We start from the raw sequence: 15396 nt of genomic DNA on the forward strand, positions 1-15396 counted from the left end.
TCCGATGCTAGTAGGAGTGTAGATATGTGCCACCATGCCTAACAAATTCAGAATTTAAACTGTCCCAAAATGCATCATTCCTGAAATATGCCAAAAATACCCCAAGTTTTAAGGGACAACAACAAATAGTTATCACACATCTAAGTGTACACACACACACGCACGCACACACCCTACCTCCAGTCCTGCTGGGTGCTGTCCCTAAGCTCTAGCTCAAGGCTAGCACTCTGCCACTTGAGCTCACCAGTGGCACTTTCAGCTTTTTCTCTGATTAGTTGGCGATAAGAGTCTCACAGACTTTCTTGCCCAGGCTAGCTTCAAACTGCAATTCTCAGATCTCAGCCTCCTAAGTAGCTTCAAGATTACACGCATGAGCCACTAGCTCTTGACAACATTAATATATTTTAATTTCAGGGTTTTTTGTTTTTGTTTTTTTGTTGGTTGTGGGGACTGAACTCTGGGCCTGGGCACTGTCCCTCAGCTTGTCAGCTCAAGGCTAGCGCTCTACCACTTGAACCACAGAACCACTTCCAGCTTTTTCTGCTTATGTGGTGCTTAGTAATTGAACCCAGGCCCTCATGCTAATTTGTAGTATTTTAGAGCGAAGGAACAAAGCAGCATAAATTGTGTGAAATAACTACTTTTAAAGAAAAACTTACAGACTGGGAATGTGACTTAGTGGTAGAGTGCTTGCCTAGCATGCATGAAGCCCTGGGTTCAATTCCTCAGTATCACATAAACAAAAAGTAGCGCTGTGGCTGCAGTGGTAGAGTGCTAGCCTTGAGCAGAAGAACCTCAGGGATAGTGCTCAGACCCTGAGTTCAAGCCCAAGGACTGCAAAAGAATGAAAAGTTTACTATTATTAGGTTCATACTTTATCATTACTTTAGAATCATTGGAAAAGGTATGTTAGGTAGTTGCATCAGCAACTGTTTCTTCGGGGGGGGGGGGTTGTTTTTGTTTTTGTCGGTCGTGGGGCTTGAACTGCTGACCTGGGTGCTGTCCCTCAGCTCTTCAGCTCCACGCTAGCGCTCTACCACTTGAGCCACAGTGCCACTTCCTGCTTTTTCTGCTTATGTGGGGCTGAGAAATCAAACCCAGGTCCTCATGCATGCAAGGCAGGCACTCTACCAACTGAGCCACCTTCCCAGCCCCTCAGCAACTGTTTTTTTTTTTTGTTTTGGTTTGGGTTTTTTTGGGTCTAGTCGTGGGGCCTGAACTCAGGGCCTGGGCACTGTCCCTCAGCTCTTCAGCTCAAGGCTAGTGCTCTACCACTTGAGCCACAGCGCCACTTCCGGCTTTTTTCTTTTTGCTTATGTGGTGCTGAGGAATCGAACCCAGATCCTCGAGCATGCAAGGCAAGGGCTCTACCACTGAGCCACCTTCCCAGCCCCAGCAACTGTTTTTCAGTACAGAAAAAAGGTAATATTTTCAAATTATACCTAACCAGGTTCTTGGAAACTTTATATCACAGGGAATAATAACATTTTGATGAACAGATATGGATTTATAAAATAGAAATCAAAGCCACGAACCAGTTGCTCACTCCTGTAATCCTAGGAACTCAGGAAGCTGAGATCTGAAGATCCTGGTTCAAAGTCAGCCCTGGTAGAGAAGTTCTTACCATTCTGTTTCCAGTTAACCACCAAAAAGCTAGAAATGGAACTCAAAGGCTCAAAAGGTAGAGCACTAACCTTAGCAAAAGAAGTTCAGGGACAGTGCCTGTGCCCTGAGGTCAAGCTCCAGGATTGATATACAGGTAGGGGTGCATGCAAAGGGCTAAGATGAGAGCCCAGCGGTATGTTATATATGTAGGAGATTATCAAGTAACTGGTTACTTTCATCCTTTAGCATTGCTTTTATATTATCGATGCATTTGGAATTTGGTTTTTGCCTAAAGAAATACAAACTTGGATTTTTTCCTAAGATAGTTAAAACAGTTTTACTTCTTCCTATTTGATTAAAAAATGCATCTTTATCCTAACTCATCTAGTGTTTCATCATCAAATGTAAGACTATTCTATATCCATCACAAGTTGTTCATACTAACTGCATTTTGAAATGTGTACTTAAACAGAATAATTTTCTTTAAAAGCCAACCTTCTTTATAATATATATTTATGTTAACATACATAGGTATTCCTCCTTCATTAATATTTCTCAACTGAAGTTTTTTCTATGTTTTTTTTGTAGGGTCCACACATAGCTTCAGTTACATTAGCTGCTTATGAATGCAACTCAGTCAATTTTCCTGAGCCACCCTATCCTGATCAGATTATCTGTCCAGATGAAGAGGGCACTGAAGGAGCCATTTCTTTGTGGAGTATCATCTCAAAAGTTAGAATTGAGGCCTGTATGTGGGTAAGTTGTGCATTTTCATATTTGTCTGATACCTTACCACCTTGATATACTGTATTAAGCCTTTTGAAATAAAATTCAAACATATACTTCATGAAATGGCCAGATGTCAGTTTCTAAGGCAGAGAGAACTTTTTAGAGCCTTGGCAAAATATCTTTTGCAAGTAAGCCACAAAGCCATATACATACATATACATAATCTATATATACATGTATATGGCTTTATATATATGCACACACACACATACACACACGTGTGTGTGTGTGTGTGTATGTATACCACAAAGCAACTGATCACACAAAGACAACAGCAGCAAAGGAAAATGGAATGTAAATGATGTAACTATACTGTTATAAAATTTGTTCCAGTGTTTATATACTTAGTCAATACCAGCTGAGCAATTATAGAGTAGGTGTAGTTGAACATACCTGTAGTCCTATCATTTAGAAGACTGAGGTAGTAGGATTAAGAGGCCAACCTGTCTGTGAGACCCTGTGTCATGTTAATATAGCTTATTCTTAGATTAAAGTATTGTTCTTAGAAGACTCTTCATTTTTGGAGTCGCTTCAATGTTAAAGTATGGTCTAATAGTTCATCCATAAACTCAGCTTTTTTTGTAGTAATGGTTTCAAACTATACAGTTATAAATGAGAAGATCTTCCTTTTAGATACATTAATTATTCTCTGTGATTTTCTTAGGTTTATTTTAAGAATTTTTTTGATTATATTGTCAATAGAAAGTATCTTTTAGATAAACAAGTCGTTTAAGGATACAGGTGGACCCGTTGCAACAATGAGAAGTACAAGTTGTCATGTCAAAAATGAACTTTACAACTTTGGTTCGGGGGGGGGGGGCTGGGAAGGGATGGGAAGGGGAAACAAAGGAGGAGGCTGCAATGCTTGATAAGAAATGTACTCATTATCTTGCCCATGTAATTGTAACCCCTCTGTACAGTATGTTCACAAAAAATAAAAAGAAAGCAATGTCACCATGAAAAAAAAAGAAAGTATCTTTTAATTCACTCAAGTTGATTTGGTTTTGTTTGTTGCTTTGTTTTGTTTTTTTGTCAGTCATGGGGCTTGAACTAGATTTGGTTTTGTTTATATGCCTAAATTTGTGTGTCTATCAGTTAGGAATATATTCATTTTATTTGTTAAAGACTTCAAATTATTGCCATTTAAATTGTTTAATTCATCATTTGGATTTTTTAAGTTTATATACCTATAATTTTTAACAGATTGTTTCAAAATGTTAACTAATCCCTGAATTCAATCTCCAGCATGCCACCCCCACCCCCCAAAAAAAATCATCTCGGTTCATTCAAATAGCCATAAACAGTATGCCCTTAAAGGGGGCAGAGGCAGTTTTAGCTTTGAGAGGAGGGGATCAAATAAAAAATTTGGTACTTACTAATAAGTAAGACCCCTGCCATGGAGCTGTGTTCCCCAGTCCAGTGATCTATTTTTTTTGTATTTTTTTTATTGTAAAGATACTATACAGAGAAGTAGTGATCTATTTCTTATTTATAAGCCCAACACCAGCAATAGATAAAAGATAGTTTCTTGGTTTAATAAGAATACTGAATTGAAACTGGGCACCGGTGGCTCATGTCTGTAATCATAGCTACTCAGGAGGCTGAGATCTGAGGATGTAGGATCAAAGCCAGCCCAGGCAGGAAAGTCCATGAGACTTAATTCCAATTAACCACCTAAAAACCAAAAGTAGAGCTGTGGCTCAAAGTGGTAGAGTACTAGCCTTGAGCAATATAGCTCAGGGATAGCTTCCAGGCCGTGAGTTCAAGCCCCATGACTGACAAAAATAATAATAATGATAATTATTATTATTATTATTATTATTGCCGGGAAACTGTGGCTCATACCTATAATCCTAGCTACTGAGGAAGCTTAGATATGAGGATAATGGCTCAAAGCCAGCCTGGGCAAGAGAGTTCATGAACCTCTTATCTCCAAAAAACTTCCAAAGTCAGAAGTAGAGCTGTGGGTCAAGTGGTAGAGCACTAGCATTGAGCGAAAAAGCTCAGGAACAGCACCTAGGACCAGCAAAAAAAATAAAAGTATTAAGGAAATGCCATAATCTGTTGAATTTGTTGAATATGAAAGAGGAAAATTTGTCATTTCCTGTTGCCCTTTTCTAAACAATGCAAGCAAATTCATTATATTAATTACATGTTTTATAAATTTAATGTCATTAATCTTCTGTGGGTTTTTTTGTACTGATTCTGAAGATTAAACTCATGGTCTTAGAACTGTCCTTAAGCTTTTGTGCTCAAAGGTAGCGCTCTACCACTTGAGCCACAGTGCCAGTTATGGTTTTCTGGTGGTTAATTGGAAATAAGAGTCTTACAACCTTTCCTGCCCAGGCTGGCTGTGATCCTCAGATCTCAGCCTTCTGATTAGCTATGATTACAACCATGAAGCATTGGCATTCAGTATATATTTTCTTTATATATTTGTATAATAATATATACTGACATGATCACCATTCTTGTTTCTTGTTAATGAGAAACATGAACACAATTAAATTAGTATAACAAATTGCCAGCTTAGTACAGAGTTCTTGATTACAGTTCAGTTCATTGTGTGACTTCCTTTTTAACTTTTTTTGTTTTGTTTTGTCAGTTGTAGTGCTTGAACTCAGGGCCTGAGCTCTGTCCCTGAGCTTCTTTTGCTCAAGGCTAGCTAGCACTCTACCACTTGAACCACAGAGCCACTTCAGGCTTTTTTGAGTAGTTTAATGGAGAAGAGTCTCATGGACTTTCCTGCTTAGGCTGGCTTTGAACCATGATCCTCAGAGTAGATAGGACTGCAGGGGTGAGCCACTTACACCTGGCTGGCTAACTTAATACTTTTTGAAATAATGTTTTTAGTGGTACTCAAGCTTGAACTCAGGACTTCAGCTACTTTAGCCATACCTGTTCCAGTTTTTTAAATAATGGTTAGTTTTCTGTAGTCCTTAATAGTTGACCATCATTAACTTTTCTTGTTTAGCAATTTATGATTTGTGTTTTATCCTTATCCTTCTGTATATGTATGTCACCTCCTTCATAGTTGACCATCATTAACTTTTCTTGTTTAGCAATTTATGATTTGTGTTTTATCCTTATCCTTCTGTATATGTATGTCACCCCTCCCTCTTCCTCTCTCATTTTCTCTCTCTCTATATATTTGGAGACAGAGCATTAGCACATAGCAAACTGAAAAGATTAAAGTTGCTTTTGAAGCTGGGTACCGGTGGCTCACACCTGTAATCCTAGCCACTCAGGAGGCTGAGATCTGAGGATCACGGTTCAAAGCCAGCCTGGACAGGAAAGTCCATAAACTTACCTCCAATTAACCACCAGAAAATTGGAAGTGGTGCTATGGCTCAAAAAATAAAAAATAAAAACAAATAAAAATAATAAAGTTGCTTTGACAATTAGCAAAAGTTTTTCATTCACTGTGACTTAGAGAACCAGGTCTGTCTGGTTCAAAGTTCAGAATTTCCCTGGAGACCACTGTGTGCCTGTGACATTATAGCCTATTACATATTTAAGCTACTTAAGTCTAAACCAAGTTTCTGATTCATCAAAGTTTGTTTTCATTCTTATATCCTAAGATATAAAAAAATTTAAAAAGATACATTTTATGTTTAATTTCTTCATAACATAGAGTGACTCATGTTCTTGTCATTTTGAAGACTTTGTTTTTGAAGATTTTTTTTTCTAATATATTTGCCAGTCCTGGGGCTTGAACTGAGGGCCTGGGCACTGTCCCTGAGCTTCTTTTGCTCCAGGCTAGCACTCTATCACTTGAGCCCAGCATCCCTTCCAGCTTTTTCTGTTTATATGGTACAGAGGAATCGATCCCAGGACTTCATGCATGCAAGGCAAGCACTCTTAACACTAAGCCACATTCCTAGTCCGAATTTGCCCATTTTTTAACATGTTTTTTTATTGTGAAAATACTGTATAGAGGTTACAGTTACATGAGGAAGATAATGAGTACATTTCTTATCAAGCATTGTTGCCTTCTCCTTTGTTTTTCCTCTACCATCCCTTCCCTCCCATCTTCACAACTACAACCTCCCTCTCCCCCCGCTCCAAATTTGTCCATTTTTATGTTGAGTTTTCAAGGGGCTTCCTGATCCCATGTTTTCAGTTTTAACACAGAAAAAAAAGTATTATGTTGAGAGTAAAGAAAACATTTTAAATGTCAAATTTCCTGGAGAATGTAATTAACATATGTACTAGTTTTTTTTGTTTTGTTTTGTTTTTTTTGATTACCAGATCATTTAGCTAATAGAAAAAAAGAAGAGGGGCTACGGGTTTAGCTCAGCAGAAGAGCGCCTGCCTAGCTAGCTCAAGACCCTGAGTTCAGTCCTCATCTCTGGGGACAAAAAAAGATATAAAAGAAAAGAAGGAGAAAAACAGAAAAATATCAAAACCTGTTAGTGAATATAATAATATCAGCTGCCTATTAGTGTCTGTATGTGCCAGGATTGTCTTACGAGTTTTATGTCTGCCTTCTTGATTTATATCATATAGGTCAGAATAGAGCCAGGACTCAAACTTTTACCCTTCTGGTCATGTAATGTATGCTTCCCCCTTTTCCATGATGTTTTTGCTGACATAGAAAAGGATAAATTTAATCTGTTCAGTGTCATTATGTTGGAAACGGAAGTCATTGCAAATATTTTGGTTTTAACACCCTAGGGTATCGGTACAGCGATTGGAGAGCTACCTCCATATTTCATGGCCAGGGCAGCTCGCCTCTCAGGTGCTGAACCAGACGATGAGGAATATCAGGAATTTGAAGAGATGCTGGAAAATGGAGAGACTCCACAAGTAAGAATGGGTGTGGGGGATAGAACACTAATCTTCAAAAAGGTTATTATTAACACAAAATGGTTAATAGTTGCACTAAAGAACACTGCCTTGCCGGGCGCCAGTGGCAAGTTTTCTAGACAAAGTAATAAGAAGATGTTGTGGGGCCTGAACTCTGGGCCTGGGTACTCTCTCTCAGCTCTTCAGCTCAAGGGGAACTCTGCCACTTGAGCCACAGTGCCACTTCTGGCTTTGAACGGTGATCCTCAGATCTCAGCCTCCTGAGTAGCTAGGATTATAGGTGTGAGCCACCAGTGCCTGGCTACGTCCAGCTTTTTGATGGTTAATTGAATATAATAATTTTGAATGTATTTGCCCAAACTGGCTATGAATCGCAATCTCAGATCTCAGCCTGCTGTCTAGCTAGAATTATAATTGTGAGCCACTAGCACCTGGCAGAAAACAATATGTATATTCTTTATGAAATTTTTATTAAAATTTTTTACCAAAATTTCATTTATATGTACTTGTGTCAGCCAATATGTAAAATATAAAATAATTAAATAAATACGATTAAAGAGAAAAGAGTAATTCATCTATGCAACTTTGTGATCTTCACTATTTTTCTTTTAAGATCAATAAAAACCATACTTGAGTGAATTACTCAACTGTAACTGTACAGTAAAAGGTATTCTTTTTTTTCTTTTTTTTTTTTTTTATTGTGAGAATACCATACAGAGGAGTTAAAATTACCTGGGCAAGATAATGAGTACATTTCTTATCAAGCATTGTTGCCTCCTCTTTGTTTCCCTTTCCCATCCCTTCCCATACTCCCCCCCCCGCCCACCCGATCCCCCCCACCAAAGTTGTAAGTTCCTTTTTGGACATAAGGACTTGCACATCTCATTGTTGCAATGGGTCCACGTGTATCCCTAGTTAAACTATTTGTTTTTTCCCTTCCCCTCCACAAATTATACCAACATCAAATACAGTGAAAGCATGGGTTATACCGTGGGGGAGGGGCATACAAAGCAACAAAGAAATCATCTTATAAATATGTTAGAAACAATTGCATGAAAGGAAAGAAAAAAAACAAGTAAAAGGTATTTATTATTCTTGGTGGGGTTTTTTTGGGTTTTTTTTTTTTCAGTAGAGCAGAGGTCTAGAAGTGTTGTCCAGGCTCGGCCAAACATACAAACTTCAGTGATCCTCCTTACTCCTCAATAGTAGTTGAGACTATAAGCATCACTGATCCAGATTTATCCCTGATTTGAATTTAAAAACACACCCTGGAATATATAAGGCCAGTGAATCTTAGAGACAAAACCCAACCCAAGTTTTTGTTTTTTTTTTTTGGTTGGTCGGTCGTGGGGCTTGAACTCTGGGCTTGGGCGCTGTCCCTCAGCTCAAGGCAAGCGCTCTACCACTTGAGCTACAGAGCCACTTCCGGTTTTCTGGTGGTTATTGGAGATACGAGTCTCACGGTCTCTCTTGCCCGGGCTGGCTTTGAACCATGATCCTCAGATCTCAGTCTCCTAGGATTACAGGCGTGAGCCACCAGTGCCCGACTAATGAGTACATTTCTTTTTCTTTTTCTTTTTTTCTTTTTTTTTTGGGGGGGGTCTGGTCGTGGGGCCTGAACTCTGGGCCTGGACGCTGTCCCTCAGCTCTTCAGCTCAAGGCTAGCGCTCTACCACTTGAGCCACAGCGCCACTTCCGGCTTTTTTCTTTTTGCTTATGTGGTGCTGAGGAATCGAACCCAGGGCCTTAGGCATGCAAGGCAAGCACTCTACCACTGAGCCACCTTCCCAGCCCCCAACCCAAGTTTTTGACTGTGAGATTAGTGCAGTGTTTATCATAATTTAGCCTTTTTTTTTTTTTTTTTTGCCAGTCCTGGGTTTGAAGGCCTGCCTGGACACTGTCCTGGCTTCTTTTGCTCATGGCTAGCACCCTTACCACTTGAGCCACAGCACCACTTTCAGCTTTTTCTATTTATGTGGTGCTGAGGAATTGAACCCAGGGCTTCATGAATGGTAGGCAAGCACTCTACTACTAAGCCACATTTCCAGTCCTACCATTTAGCATTTTTTAATCAAGATTTATAGTACAGAAAATGAAATTTTAAATTTTTTCTCCTATATATGATTTGATTTTTCTTTTTATACTTTTTAGTAATTTCCATTAATTTTATGGTTTACTATAAATTTCAGATAATATGATTTTTTTTCCTGGTTTTAGACAAGGGGGGTTATATGGAATTCAAATTTTTTTATTTATATTTTTGTTGTTGAAGGCATAAGATAGAAGACTTGATTATCTGAGAAAGTAGTAGTGTTTTAATACATTAGAGTTTCTTGTTGTTGCTCAGCAAAGATAAATTTTTGGTTTTGTTTGTTAAAACTGAACTATTACTATATTCAAATTATATATATTTTTGGGGGGGGGTCAGTTGTGGGGTTTGAAATCTGGGCCTGGGTGCTGTCCCTCAGCTCTCAAGATGAGCACTCTACCACTTGAGCCACAGTGCCACTTCCAATTTTCTGGTGGTTAATTGGAGATAAGAGTCTGATGGACTTTTTTGGCCCAGGCTGGTTTTGAACCGCATTCCTCAGAGCTCAGGCTTCTAAGTAGCTAGGATTACAAGTGTGAGCCACCAAGCAGGCTTGGAGGGTTTTTTGTTTGTTTGTTTGTTTTTTGTCGTTCATGAGGCCTGAACTTTGGATTTGGGCACTGTCCTTCTGCTCTTCAGCTCTAGGCTAGTGCTCTACCACTTGAGCTACAGCACCACTTCCAGCTTTTTCTGTTTATGTGGTGTTGAGAAATTGAACCTAGAGCCTCATGCATGCAAGGCAAACACTCTGCCACTAAGCCACCGAAATTTTGGAGTTTTTTGAGATCTAGTTTTGCTGTGTAGCCCAAAGTAGACTGAATTCCTTTTCTTCCTTTTAGAGTTGGGATCACTGGCTTATGTTTATAAAGTAAAACATGTAGGTAACATGTACTCAACCAGTAGGCTAATAACCACTATGTTTCAACCCTTTTTTATTTTTTAGGTTCTAGCAAAGATTTGTTTTACCATAATATGTTAAAATGGGGGGGGGGGGTGGAGAAAAGAAAGACATTTCCTGCTACCCATGCAGAATTTAAAGATTCCCAGATCTTTTTGTGTCATATAAAACTAGACTCATGCCAGTAATTTTAGGCTCAGGTTTATTTGTTATATATCATAGATATTTGATACTGATTTAGCATTAGTTAAAATTTGTCTTCTAATTTTTAAGAAGCATTCATTGGTGAAAATAGTTTATATATTTGTGATGTTTTTCCATAAATACATTTATATGACTAGAATCATACTCTAGTTACATGTTTTAAATATTAAAGCATACTGTGAACACATATCATCAAATATGTTACACACCTTTTTTAAATAAAATCGTTCTTTTTTATTTTTTTATGTTTTATGTTTTTTGGTCAGTCGTGGGGCCTGAACTCTGGGCCTGGACGCTGTCCCTCACCTCTTCAGCTCAAGCTAGCGCTGTACCACTTGAGCTACAGTGCTACTTTCGGCTTTTTCTGCTTATGTGGTGCTGAGGAATCGAACCCAGGGCCTTATGCATGCAAGGCAAGCACTCTACCTCTGAGCCACCTTCCCAGCCCTCTTCATTCTTTTATAACAACTTATTTTCTCTGTGTGCGTGTGCATGTGTGTGCGCACGTGTGTGTGCACGCGCCAGTACTGGGGCTTAAACTCATGGCCTCATAATCTTGCTTGGCTTTCACTTATGGCTGGCACTATACCACTTGTGTCATACCTCCACATCCTTTTTTTTTTTTTTTTTTTTTGTCAGTCGTGGGACTTGAATTCAGGGTCTAGCACTGAGCTCTTCTGCTTGAGGTTAGTGCTCTACCATTTTGAGTCACAGTGCCACTTCCAGATTCTAGTGGTTAATGGGAAATAAGAGGCTCAGAATTTCCTGTGGGGCTGAATTTGAACTACAGTCCTCAGATCTCAGCCTCCTAAGTAGCTAGGATTACTGGCGTGAGCCACTGTAGCCTTGCTTTTGCTGGTTAGTTGGAGACAAGAATCTCATGGATTTGCTGGGCGTTGGTGGCTCACACCTGTGTAATCCTAGCTACTCAGGAGGCTGAGAGCTGAGGATCACGGTTCAAAGCCAGCCCAAGCAGGAAACTCTGTGAGACCCTAATCTCCAAGTAACCACCAGAAAACCGGAAGTGGCGCAGTAGCTCAAGTGGTAGAGTGCTAGCCTTGAGCTGAAGAGCTGAGGGAAAGCAACCAGCCCCACAGTTCAAGCCCTACAACGGACCAAAAAAATAAAAAAGAATCTCATGGTTTTGTCTCTCTGGGCTGTCTTTTAACCCTGATTCTCAGATTTCAATCTCCTGAGGAGCTAGGACATTGAGGTACTAACATCCAACAAATTTTCTTTTTAATTACTTCTGAATTTTTCTTACAGTATTTTGCAAATGATTTTAACATGTTGTCTTTGCCTTGTATCTTGTTGTTGTAACTTGAATCTTTTTTCTTATTTTTGTAGTTGTTAATGGTATATACAAAAGGTATGAAGTTTTTGTTTGGTAATCTAAAAACTTAAAAATGACATCTTTTTAGTTATGTCTTAATGGTTATGATTTTTAAATTCTTTAGCAGTCAATTTAGACGATCCAAAGTTTATATGACTTTGGTGCTAAATTGGCTCATAGATACATAGGTTTTGTAAAATCTTCAGTTTGGTAAGAGTGATTAAAATATGGAAGAGTTAGATCAACCATAGTTAAGAAGAACAAATTACGTAAAATGAATAATGTGAGTTATTTACAGATTAGCTGAGCAAAAAGAGCATAAGTTTCAGGCCAAACTGGACTACATAGTGAGAACTGGTCTCAAAAAATTAAGGCAAACAAAACAAAGATTACTTTAGAGCAAGTTAGAAAATGTGGGGTGTTTTGGTTTTTTTTGATGTTAAAATATTTTAGTAGCATAAGTTTATCATAGGAAAAAAAAAACTTGGCACTGATTGCTTTGTCATGTGTCCTCCAAGTAGGTTAAAGGATGCATATGAATTTTGCTAAGAAATTGTTACTAGGTAACAATTTTTAAAGTAATTATTTTCTTAAATTTGTTTGACTAATGATAAGATTTCATATAGATGTTTTGATAGTAAAAGTATGATTAAAGCATTTATTTATATTATGATTCCTTCAGATTACTTGAATTATTTTTGTGATGATAGTATTGAGATTAGGCAGTATTTTTTGTTAAACTGACTTTCGTTTGCTGTTGGCTTTTTATCATGTTTTAACTTGATGTCTGTGGGAGGTTGACATGAATAAAGGTAGCTTTCTATGTCCTCAAGTAATCCTTTCATCATTTATAACAGATCTAAGTAGCTGCTCCTTCATTTTATGAATTGCCTCCTACAAAGTTAAATTATTTTTTTTGGGGGGGGAGTCAGTCATAATCCTTGATCTCAGGGCTATCCCTGAGCTTTTTCATTCAAGGCTAGCACCTTGAGACACACTGTCACTTCAGGTTTTCTGGTGGTTAATTAATGAGTGTCATAGTCTGTTCTTCCCTGGCTTTCTATGAACCTCAGTCCTCAGATTTCAGCCTCCTGAGTAGCTGGGATTACTGGCGTAAGTCACCAGCACCCAGCAATTTTTCTTTCTTCTTGATTTCTGTTAGCAGTATTACTATCCTCAATAGTTAATATGAGTTATCTTTGATTAATTTCCTATTACCAAGTGTCACTGTGGTTCAAGTGGTACAGTGCTAGCCTTGAGCAAAGGAAGCTCAGGGACAGTGCCCAGGCCCTCTGAGTTTAAGCCCCAGAACCTGAGGAAAAGAAAGAAAGAGAGAGAGAGAGAGAGAGAGAGAGAGAGAGAGAGAGAGAGAGAGAGAGAGAGAGAGAAAGGAGAGAGAAAGGAGAGAGAGAAAGAGAGAAAGAAAGAAGGGGGGCTGGGAAGGTGGCTCAGTGGTAGAGCACTTGCCTTGCATGCTCGAGGCCCTGGGTTCGATTCCTCAGCACCACATAAGAAAAAAGCCGGAAGTGGCGCTGTGGCTCAAGTGGTAGAGTGCTAGCCTTAAGCTGAAGAGCTAGGGGACAGCGCCCAGGCCCAGAGTTCAGGCCCCACGACCGGACCCCCCCCCCCAAAAAAAAAAAAAGAAAGAAGGAAAGAAAGGAAGGAAGGAAGGAAGGAAGAAAAATAGAAAAAAGGGAGGGAGGGAAGGAAAGAAGAGAGAAAGGAAGAAAGGAAGGTAAAAGGTTCTTCAGAGAATGGTTCTTTTCAGTTTTTGACCATGATAAAATATCTGATCTTTTCAATTTAGACAGAGAAAGAATTTAATGGTTATTTAGTCACTCATTAAGGCACTTTAACATTCTATTTATTTATTTAAGTGAAAATATAAAAACCAAAAGATTCTTCATTCTTTTCCTATTTTCCTTTTAGCACCTTTTCTTTTGAAGTGTTTGCTATTGCCTACACCATGTGAATGTCTGTTGGTTTTCCCTCCATAAAGTATCTGTTCCTTTATATGCACACAGATTATAAAAAACTTCATGAGTGCCATTTGAATCCTGTGAATATCAGTTTGTTGCTGGAACCTGTTTTTGACTCTGTTGAACCTTTGCTGGTTGTGGTTTGTCTGGCCATCACATGACTTCTCTGAAAATTCCCCCTCCCCTTCATTTCCAGTAAACTGTTTGAGCTGGAGTGAGTCAGAGTGAAACCAGCTTCCCTGTAACCACAGGGCCTGTTAAAGAATTTGTCAACGTGGACTCTAGAGGGTTTGCATTAAGCTTGGCAGTAACTGCTCTGGTTTGTGTTGCGTCAGGAGTTCCACAGAGAAGCTTCCTGCTCTCAGGATCTCTGTGTGCTTGTCTAGAGTTAAACTGATCAACTTTATCATCATAAACCTTAAGAGTGATGTGTTCAACACATTTCTTTATCATTAAAGGCCATGTCAAATCTACCAAGGCTTACTGTAACTGAACTGTAGCTTCTCCTTTCACAGTGAACCTACTACACCCAGTAAGGCTTAGTTTTTGAAAAGGCAAGCCTGCTACATCTTCCATAGCTGGCTCATGGCTTTACCACAAATTTGCATCAAGATTAAGCAATTTTAAGTGGTCTCTTGATGTATTCTGTTGCAGAATATTTCAACTATTAGAATAGTTGGGTTTTGCTATCAAAGGTAGCATTTTCGTCAGCAAGGAAATGTAGCATTTAAAATGTTTGGTAGTTAAAATTTCTCAGCACACGTAGCATGACTTATGATGGAATTCTCTTTTTCTTTTTTTTGGCAGTCATGGGCCTGGGCCCTTGTTCCTGAGCTCTTCAGCTCAAGGCGAGAGCTCTACCACTTTAGCCACAGCACCAGTTCCAGTTTTCTAGTGGCTAATTGGAGATGAATCTCACAGATTTTCCTGCCTAGGCTGGCTTTGAATTGTGATCCTCAAATCTCAGCCTCCTTAGTAGCTAGGATTATAGGTGGGAGCTACTGGTGCCCAGCATGATGGAATTCTTCATGCATCCTTTTGCTTGCTTTATCAAGAGGTATTTACTCTATTTTGAACTCTTCTCTAGCTACACCACTCCCAGACTTTACTCTCATTTTTCTGGCTTTTCTATTTCTGTAACTCATTCCTACAGTGTAATTGCAACTTAATATGTGGCTACTGAATGGCCACTGGAAAGCTATTTTTTCCTTGTACTTTTTTTTTTTTTTTTTTTTTGTCACTAGACCTGGTCTTTAAAACAGGGCCCAGCACTCTCATTTAGCTTTAACTGGAGATGAGTCTCAGGACTTCTCTGCCCTGGGCTGGCTTTGAACCTAACCATCAGATCTCAGACTCCTGAGAAGCTAGGATTAAAGGTGTAAGCTACCAGCCCTGGGCTGTACATTCATTTTCTTTTCTTTTCCTTTCTTTTTTCTTTCTTTTCTCCCACCACCATCACCCGTGTGTGTGTGTGTGTGTGTGTGTGTGTGTGTGTGTGTGTGTGTGTGTGTGTGTGTGTGTGTGTGTGTGTGTGTGTGTGTGTGTGTGTGTGTGTGTGTGTGTGTGTGTGTGTGTGTGTGTGTGTGTGTGTGTGTGTGTGTGTGCAGTGTCTTGCATTTGCTAGGCATACACTCTGTCACCTTATCACTTTCCAGGTCAGACCTAAGATATAATTCTTCTACTTGTGTAT

At 39.1% G+C, this 15396-nt stretch overlaps 1 protein-coding gene across 1 annotated transcript in view; it reads left to right on the top strand.

The window, feature by feature from the left end:
- Vmp1 (vacuole membrane protein 1) overlaps positions 1–15396 on the top strand; it is a 104032-nt gene that overhangs the window by 50936 nt on the left and 37700 nt on the right. The window contains exons 6-7 of the mRNA XM_070027055.1: positions 2194–2361; positions 7072–7203. Of these exons, the coding sequence (XP_069883156.1) occupies positions 2194–2361; positions 7072–7203 (300 nt within the window). The remainder of the gene's footprint in view (positions 1–2193; positions 2362–7071; positions 7204–15396) is intronic.

This window comes from Dipodomys merriami, unplaced genomic scaffold (genome assembly GCF_024711535.1).
Source record: "Dipodomys merriami isolate MVZ:Mamm:240054 unplaced genomic scaffold, mDipMer1.0.p SCAF_19, whole genome shotgun sequence".
Classification (NCBI taxonomy): domain Eukaryota; kingdom Metazoa; phylum Chordata; class Mammalia; order Rodentia; family Heteromyidae; genus Dipodomys; species Dipodomys merriami.